Source organism: Armigeres subalbatus, chromosome 1, assembly GCF_024139115.2.
Source record: "Armigeres subalbatus isolate Guangzhou_Male chromosome 1, GZ_Asu_2, whole genome shotgun sequence".
Taxonomy (NCBI): Eukaryota; Metazoa; Arthropoda; class Insecta; order Diptera; family Culicidae; genus Armigeres; species Armigeres subalbatus.
The window spans coordinates 89,833,914-89,843,831 of NC_085139.1; the positions used below are offsets into that span (position 1 = coordinate 89,833,914).

The 9,918-nt window shown below is 43.3% G+C and overlaps 1 protein-coding gene across 1 annotated transcript in view; it reads left to right on the forward strand.

Moving 5' to 3' along the window:
* Positions 1-9,372, forward strand: part of LOC134202079 (battenin) — a 34,296-nt gene extending 24,924 nt beyond the window's left edge. The window contains exons 2-5 of the mRNA XM_062677167.1: positions 7,945-8,108; positions 8,161-8,319; positions 8,379-8,742; positions 8,803-9,372. Of these exons, the coding sequence (XP_062533151.1) occupies positions 7,945-8,108; positions 8,161-8,319; positions 8,379-8,742; positions 8,803-9,231 (1,116 nt within the window). The 3' untranslated portion in view covers positions 9,232-9,372. The remainder of the gene's footprint in view (positions 1-7,944; positions 8,109-8,160; positions 8,320-8,378; positions 8,743-8,802) is intronic.
* Positions 9,373-9,918: the final 546 nt, after the last annotated feature.

Here is a 9,918-nt window from a genome sequence, read left to right on the forward strand (position 1 = left end):
GATTTGACGGCGATCTGCAACTCCTCCGTAGATAATGTGCCGCAGATAATGGATTTCTTCTGTATTTTTCGACGACAGTTTGCGATAAAATGATGAACTAACGCGGATATCGTGATAAGCCGCTTAACTAGAGACGTGGATTGTCGGACTCGAGATGGCATGGTGAGTTAAAAGACGGGAGCGAAGCTCCGTATCCGTCTGGCTGTTTCTTGCTAGTTGAGATGGCCATTCTTTCTCTGATTGCTGCAAGAATTGTGGTCCATTAAGCCATCTGGAATCTGTAGTCATATCTGGCAGCTTTCCCCACTTTGTTCCTTCATCTGCAAACATTGAGCTTTGTGGGAACCCAGTTCTGTTGCTTCCAATATTTCGCTGACTCGGCATGCAACAAACGGTGTGTACTGGCGATGATCTGAGTATAACCAACAGATTACATCCCGAGAGTCAGAGTGATAGAACAGTTTGCTCACATTGAACGAGAGAGAATCGAGTAAAGTTCGGGAGAGTCTTGATCCGATAACAGCTGCCATAAGCTCGAGCCGTGGGATCTGTGGTAGTAGTGGATTGTGTTTAAAGAATTATTGAAGATACGAAATGAAAGCATGAATTATTTGAATGAGATTTGAATTTCTAAATCGAAGCAATCGGCGTTCGAATAGTAGGCGCCCATTAGCACACGAATATGAGCTCGATTGACAGAACGAAACAAAGAAAGAGACGATACTAATCCGAATATTAGGTCATCGTCTATGTATCACTAGAGCTACTCGTTCTGTCAGAACATACTTGCGAGTACACAGCCCATGAGAACTCAGATATTCGACGGATGCCCTAAGGATATTCGCGCGGCCACGACATGGTGCGGTTGGTAGCTGGCCATGATTCGAGGTATTTTTTTTTGTAAAAGAGAGAAAGTAGGAGGAGAAAAAAGAGATGAGAAATGCTCTCCGGTGGAAATAGACGGAGAAGCAAAGGTACAAGATGAAATGAAAAAAGCAAAAAAAAAAGAAAAATGTGATGAAAGGATTTGAAAAATGCTCTCCGGTGGAAATAGACGGAGAAGCAAGAGTACAAGATGATCTGAAAAATAAAACAAATGAAAAAGAAACAATTTGAACTTTGGTAGTGATGGACAGAGTACAAGAACAAAAAAAAAAGAAGAAAGGAAACTGTTGGTCTTTGGCTGAGCTAGACGTAGAGCCACAAAAATAATATGAAAAAGAACGATGGTTGAAATTTTTTTGATTTTGTATTTAGTTTGATTGATGTTCTTGGGACTGGAAAACTAACATGACAAAGAATTGAAAATTTAACAAAGTGTTGTTTTGCGATTTTTTTTAACCAAATAGAATCATAGAAGAGAGTAGAGGTGAGCGGGATTGTGGTAGTAGCGGATTGTGTTTAAAGAATTATTGAAGATACGAAATGAAAGCATGAATTATTTGAATGAGATTTGAATTTCTAAATCGAAGCAATCGGCGTTCGAATAGTAGGCGCCCATTAGCACACGAATATGAGCTCGATTGACAGAACGAAACAAAGAAAGAGACGATACTAATCCGAATATTAGGTACATCGTCTATGTATCACTAGAGCTACTCGTTCTGTCAGAACATACATACTTGCGAGTACACAGCCCATGATAATTCAGATATTCGACGGATGTCCTAAGGATATTCGCTCGGCCACGACAGGATCGAGTGATATTTCAGCGGGGCGACTCTTGTTTTGGCGGCGACTAGACAGCAGTGAACGGCTTCATCTTGAACGAATCGAAGGTAGCCTGTAGCGGCCATACCATTCTCGCTAGAGTGTTCAAATGTATGTAGTTGTACCTCGTAGTATTTCGGGGCTAGCTGGGGACAAAAACACCGTTTTATTTGAACTTGCTCTACCACGGTCAGCAAGTTAAGTCAACAACACCATTTGCCAAAGGCATTGTCGTCAATCTTCTGGTCCCATTGGATTCCGCTTCGCCAGATTTTTTGCAGAAGTATTTTCAAAAACATCAAGAATGGTGCGATAAGGCCTAGCGGATCAAATATCGTCATTGGAACTCGTAGAACCTCCCGTTTCGTAGGTCGGCGATTACCTCCCCACAAGTCTGTATCGTAAGGATTCCATTTGACCTTGAAGGTGAAGACGTCTGTAGAGGTATACCACCACAGTCCAAGTAGTTTTTCTGTTGTCATCTGTGGTGAGAGGTCTAAGCTTTTTTCCTCGTCGGTACTTCCATGCATGCATTTCAGGACAAGCCGAGAATTGCTGGTCCAATTTCGGATTTCGAACCCACCCTGTGAGTGCACGAACTTCACGTCCCGAGCTAGTTTGATGGCTTCCTCTTCAATGTCCACGCTAACCAACATCATCTACGTAATGTTTGTTCTCTAGCCGAGCAGGAGAAATTGGCTCAATAATACTTAATTCTGTTATTGATACCATAAACTGTTATGAACTAGCCCTGGATAAGAGGTAAAATACCAAAGGAATAATACCAAAAACTAATATGCACAATACTTAAGCCATAACAAACTCAGTTATTAAATTGAATTTTAATACCAAATGCATAACCTATTATTATTTGTTTGGTATTAAAATACCTGAGCATGGTATGCCTAAAGTATTCTGCATATAAGTTTTTGGTATTATTTTTTGGTATTTTACCTCTTATGCAAGGCTAAATCATACCAATTTCTGTTATCGAGGTCGTCGCTCCTGCTCGGGTACCTCCACTGCTGCTGAGTAGTCTTGAGCAAAGCGAACGGCGTTCAATCTCATAACGTACTGGACACAGCTAGGGGAGCAGCAAGCACCAAAGGTCATCACGCACATCGCGTAGGTCGCAACACAGCAAACAGGGATGAGGAGTTTTCTGGGCCTTTCAATAACGCTGAGTTGAGTGATGTCCCAAAAGCCTCAGCAGCCGCGTCCCAAACTATTCTCACCTTGTCTGGCTTGTTTGGGTTTGTTACTTGGAACATGGGAAGGTACCAGATGCGATGAAATGATTGGCGTAGCTCGTCCTCGGATAACTTTCGTATGTAACCTTTGTTCAGGTGTTCGAATATTTTCTCCCTCAGTATGTTTGCTAGTGCTTCGTCTTTCTTCATGCGCTTCTCGAGACAGTAAAAACGTCGTATTGCCATCGCTTGGCTGTCCGGCAGACGGATTGAGTCGTAGCGCCAGAGTAAACCGGTTTCGTAGCGTTGTCCTATAAGTTTGGTTTGTGATTGAAGAAGAGATTGCGCTCGTTGATCGTCAACAGACAGACTTATTTCCTGTGGCTTCATAATCCCCATGCTGTCCAGTGCAAAATACTCTTTAATAGTTTGGTGCAGATCGTTGTCGGATTGTTGATAGTTCTCACTAGAACCTACATGGTAGACAGAGTGCACCGGACTGGTTGCAGATTCTGCTGTACCAGCACCACACACCGTCCAGCCTAATCGAGTTTTGATTGCTACAAAATCATTCGGTTTTCCTTCGCGGCACTTGAGAGCGATGCTGAGATGCTGGTTCTTCAGTCCGATTAACATTCGAGGTCGAACGCCATGGTATGAGTCAATTGGAATTCCCTTTAGATGAGAATGTAGTGAAGAAAGCTCCTCCATATCCATAGTTTGATGTTGAAGTAGAAGTTCTTTTACGGTACGCACACCGCTGATGGCGAATCTTTTGGACCCGTTTTGTGAGCCGGCTATTTCTAGCTCGATAACCTTTGACTTAACCTGTCGACGCTGCGTTCGCCCGGTCCAGTGTAGACAAAGGGATCTTATTTCTCAGCTGTAGCTCGTGGGCTAAAGGTAGCCTCACACCTCGGGAATTTGGTTCGCAGAATGTTTCCCCATGCATTTTTACAAATGCGATGTTTTCGGGATTTAGGCACGGAAAATCAAAATCCCGGCCCCATTTAAAATACACGGGGGTAAAAATCCGGCGGAAAATTTTCCCGAGGTGTAAGGCAGCCTTATCTTTTCGTCAAGTAACGTAAGATCAGAACAGTCGTCCAGGAATGCATATGTGCGAATGGGTTTATGCACTCCTTACAGCACAACGGGAATGTAACGGAAAAGTATGTCGCTTGATTTTGTCTGATGCAGCTGTGCGATGTTAAACTATAACGTCCTGCTGCCGGGTTCTCCGCTCGGGGTGCGCTCAGATGACAATGTTGACGGTTAAGATGATCCCGAAGTAGTTTGTAGTTGCTGTTTTTGATCATTGTGCAACAGCATATGATGTTTAAACTGGCATCCGTTCCTCCCGCAAGGTTTGGCTTTGCATTCACCGTCGTGACGAGAGAGGAAACGACGACAGAGTTCAAATTCTTTCACTATGGCCCAGTGCGAATCACGAGAAAGTTCCAGAAAGGGCTTGCAATTGTCGATTGATTTGCAAGTTTCACTGCACACGCGGCATTCGTTGATGTTCCTTCTGTTGTATGGGCGCGATGTATGGTACTCAGGTAGATTGCTCTCTGAGTGGGCGTTCACAAAGGTATTCCCTTTCTTCGCTCAACTTCTCTCACTCTTCATTGTTATAGAATGGGTGATATTTGGAACGAGCACTGTGCTGGCAGCTTCCGCAAGCGAGTAAACCCAATTATAGATAGTAGAATCTATAGATGAGCGAAAGCAAGGCTGAGTCGATTTTTTCGACCGTGCACGTGCGCATATGACGTCACAGCTCTTAACATTTCTAGGGATCCTACATTCAGAGATATGCGAAAGCGGCCATCTTGAGCCAATCGAGCATTGAGAGCTGTCAGAATCTGAGCCAAATGAACATTGTTATTGTTGCGGATTGAAAGGTATTGCGATTGTAATGAAAAATATTTTACGAAAAGTTTTGTCGAATAAACAATTTGTTTTACATTGGCAAGTTGAAGTAGTCTAGTTTATGCATGATATTTTTTTCATTTGTATTCCACTTTTATTTTAGTGATAATGCACTGTTGGACGTTAGATAACGAAATCTGAAAATTCCATTATACGCAAAGTCATGTTCGAGCTCCAACATTTTGCGCCACGGCAAGTGCTGGCAGCGTTTGTTTACGAAAGTAACAGCGTTGCTAAATCGTCTGGAAAAGTATTCGCACATCTCTTAATATAGGATCCCTAAACATTTCCATTGAAATCGTGACGTCATGCTCGTTTGGAGACACGTTTGACAGTTCGTTTGGAGACAGAGGATTTATCTTCGCTCATCTATATATTCCACTATCTATAAACCCAATTACCAGGGTTTGCAGAAATCGCTCTCAATAGATAACGAACAACGATAAAAGAGAGGCAAAAACTGTTCCGAATCATAACAAGCCATGATAACAAATTTATCAAACTTGTATACAAGTGCGAAAAAACAGAATCGGATAGGCAGCCCCCACAGAAAATGGTGATTTTCGCTTTGTTTTCGCTCCTTTCGTGTTGGTTACTGCACAGCTGTGTAGAACAAGTTGAAATGCATCATCAGAGCCAGTGCTCCCCGCATTTGGAGCTTTCTAAAAGAAATTTATCATGGGGTATAACATCCCGAATCAGTTCTCTATCATGACAGCTTGCGAAAAAAGTTTCTCGCGGTATGCTACATATCGTATATGTATACAGAGATGATAAGTGAGAGACTTGCTCTTTCTCTTTCGCCAATTACTGAATGATGCTAGGTTGACACTTGGAAGCAGGGACGGGAATGGTTGACATTTCTTTTTACCATTCATTCTTCCATGCAATAACAGAAAAACAAAACCACGGCAGACGCAGCAGCAGCCACGCCAAGCAGACGACAGTCACTTCATGGTTTTTCTATTTTCTCTCCCCACAATTAACGTTTTCGTACAATAATTTCACAACGTATAACCAGTTTTGGTGGCAAATATTGATTTCATTACTCCTTCCTCATTTTAGAGGTAAGAACAAATAAATGAGTACTTACGGATAGAACACCTTCTAAGCTTTGCGCCACATGTGATTAAATTCGATTCTGTGCTGTTTGCGCTGCGCAGGAGCCGAAACAAAAAATCTCATGCGAATATGCTGACAGCACGCCGGCACGACCCTAACGTACACTCTAACTTCCACCTACTCAGTGACTGAGTAAAATTGTATTGCCATCTCTTTTCTTCCCACGGAAATTTTACTCAATTTCCGTCAAAAGCAGGATTACTCATAATTTTGAGTTGTCCTGCTTTTGACGGAAATTGAGTATTTAGTATTATTGAGAAAGAGAGAGCAATACAATTTTACTCAGTCACTTAGCGTCAAGTTAGCGTGTAGCAGCAAACAAACAGTTCGCCTCATCGGCAAAAAAAAAATGTCAAGATGTCGCGTACATTTTTTTTTTTGGCAAACTGTTTCGGATTATTTAGTGCATGAAACTTGACTGGATAAAATGTAAATATTCGCATAATCAGAGTGTTTTAATGTACATTTCCAAACACTGCTTGGAAGGGAAACCCTGTGCTGTGCCCAGTTCAGTTTAATTGTGGGAGGTAGCTTGCCCACAAGCTGGTGTAGAAGAGTTGCGTTGTAGAGGTATTCGTCCAGGCCGCAGGCATCTACAGTTGCACAAAAGTTCTCCACGCTCACGGCGAAGTCCACCAGAGTTTCAAGCTTATCCTCTCTTATGGCCGGTAGGGAGTGGATTTTTCAATGAGCGTATGAACTATTGATTCAGGCTGTCCGAACATCATCTCAAGCGTTTTCAATACACCAGGAACGTTAGAAGGATGAACCAAACGGCATACTACAGCTTCGAAAGCACGGCCTCGAAGACTTTTCTGCAACCGAAATATGTTTTCATCGTTCGTGAAACCACACATGGCCTACTTGGGCAGATCCTTGGATATAGCATGTCGTGCTGCTCGCTGGTTTCTAGTTAGTGAACAGATCTTTTCTTCGGGTTGTGGTGCGTGAGCGATGCACTCTGGAATACGCTGCTGGACGTTACGTTGTGCATTCACAAACGTTCTAGTTCGATCGTTGCGTTGTTGATTTCTAGTTACGAATGATTCAGATGCAATCGATCCTTCAGATAACGAACGCTAATCCTCCGGTTGTGATTGGTGACTTGATTGGGCATGAGGTATCCATTTTCTATGGCTTCCGATTCGCTGTACATGTTTGATCCGTCATCACTTGCTAGCTCTTCCAGTAGTTTGTATTTCTCATCCAAGTATGCTTGTTCTTGTTCAATCTTCTTTTGGTTAAGGATCCGTTCTTCTTCAAGTTTTTGCAGTCGCAGTTTGGCGAGAGATTCTTCTTCTTCTTCTTCTTATTGGCATTACATCCCCTCACTGGGACAGAGCCGCCTCGCAGCTTAGTGTTCATTAAGCACTTCCGCAGTTATTAACTGCAAGATTTCTAAGCCAAGTTACCATTTTTGCATTCGTATATCATGAGGCTAACACGATGATACTTTTATGCCCAGGGAAGTCGAGACAATTTCCAATCCGAAAATGGTCTAGACTGGCACCGGGAATCGAACCCAGCCACCCTCAGCATGGTTTTGCTTTGTAGCCGCGCGTCTTACTACACGGCTAAGGAGGGCCCCCTTGGCGAGAGATTGTGTAGATCTATTAGAGGTACCGGAAACTATCGAATTACTTTTTCCGTTGTTGTTTTTCGGTGGGCGACCATCCGTCTCCTTCAATAATTCCTCGGCGCTAGTTTTAGATGGCGGTTTTTTACTAATGATCGCAGGATCGTATTCTTTCAGTGTTAACTTGGCGATCTGTTTTACCTGTTTTACCTTTCAAGAGGCTCGGCAGCCTCCTTTCAAGAGGCTCGATAGCCTCCTTTCATACTACATACTTAAAGCATACTTTTGCAATTTTTGTACAAAATATCCTGCAGTGCTGGTCAAAGACAATCGCACACAACATTCCGATAATATAAGTTTTCACCTTCTTCTTATGGAATTCTACATTTTTCAATTTTCTTCTATTCGTAGAATCTGTACAGTATCTCTAATTCAACATTCCGGGCGGACGACATCGATTTTGCTGCTGACAAACGACCATGTAACAAAATATCGACCGGAACCATTCTCTTGGCGGACATTCTTCCGGCTCTCTCGGTGAAACTGGTCGCCTCTTTTTTCCCACTCTGGAAACAGTGAGTTATTTACTGGGTCCTATTTTTGGAAACTAATTTTTCTCCTTTGCAGCGTCCGAGTGGCCAGTTGCGTTCTGTTGGCCGCTGCTGGATTCTTCCTCGTAGCCTATGCCGATGTTGACTGGATACTGTTCCTCGGCGTTATTTGTACCTCGTTTGGATCCGGTCTGGGAGAAGCTACGTTCCTCGCTTATGCCAGTTATTTCAACAAGTGAGTGACCATTTTTTCAGATCGAACACCTACTCATAAATTCACTCCTTTTTTTACAGAAATGTCATCTCGACATGGTCCTCGGGAACTGGTGGCGCCGGAGTGATCGGTGCCCTGTCATACACTGGCCTTACGGCGCTCGGCCTGTCACCGAAAGCCACCATGCTGGTCATGTTGGTCGTTCCCACAATCGAAGCCATCGCATTCTGGCTGCTACTGCGGCACAAAGACACCAGCCAAACGCCACCGGAAGCGAACCCAGAGGACGAGAAGCCCCAACCGATAGACTACAATACTCTACCGGAGAACGAGCGCCCACTGCAGAACTGGAAGCAAAAGATCAACTACATTCCGTCGCTGTTCATCTACATGATTCCGCTGATTTTGGTGTATCTGTTCGAGTATTTCATCAATCAAGGGCTGGTATGTTTTGCATCAAAAACGTAAAAAAATCAATCATAATTCGTTTTTTTTGTATTTCAGTTCGAACTGGTGTATTTCCCGGGCATCTTCCTCGACCAGTCGGAGCAGTACCGCTGGTATCAGGTGCTGTACCAGGTTGGCGTCTTCATTTCCCGCTCATCCGTCAACTTGGTCCAATTCAAGCAAGTGTGGGTCATGGCCATACTGCAGTTCATAAACGTAGTCTATTTTACGTTCGAAGCCGTGTACATGTTCACGCCGTCCATCTGGATAATCTTCGTTCTAATTCTGTGGGAGGGTCTCCTCGGCGGCGGAGGCTACGTGAACACCTTCTACCGAATGCAGATCGAAATCCCCGAAGCGCGGCGGGAGTACTCCATGATGATAACCTCCATTTCGGATTCGGTTGGCATTGCGTTGGCCGGTATTGCGGCCATTCCCTCTCACAATGCTATCTGTGACCTACCGGTGCCAAATCGGTTACAGTGAAAACCTGTATTATCATGGCATTTGCATTTTCTGTATATAGAACTAACTTTATACAAACTGATAATTACTGCATATTGTAGGAGACAAATTTTCACTGTGCTGTGAAGTAACAATAAAAGTTTATGACCTACACAATCTAAACTACTGTCGTCGTTTATTTTATTCTGATTTGACTGCCTTATGGCTCTATGGACAAACCAAATACAAGCAGAACACAGTGCAAGGGTGTTTTGTCTGGGTGGAGTATGCAATGCATGCAGAGGTTAAACATGGCACAAACTATTTCGATAAAACATTTAACAACCAGCTCGTCATAGTAGGACTACCTACACTGTTCTCTGTTCTATTTCCATAGTTTTAACTCAGCCTTTCATGTAATCAGCAAATATGTCAACTTTTATGGTTCGATTCATAGTTTTGCCTTTATGCCTTTCTCGTGCAACAAAGTTATACCGAAAGGCTATAGGATTACTCCAAAAACTGAACTTTTGATGTAAGGCCCGGAGACCCATAGTCGGTATATAACCGACCGACTCAGCTCGACGAACGCCAGGCCTGTCCCAGGTCAGGCCTTAGGCTGCCGTAATCTGAGAAAGTGATGTAAGCGCCAAATTACAACATGCATGTATGCCATTTTTCTGTCAAAGAGCGCTTGAATTTTACTATTACGCACGCGTGGCATTTAAT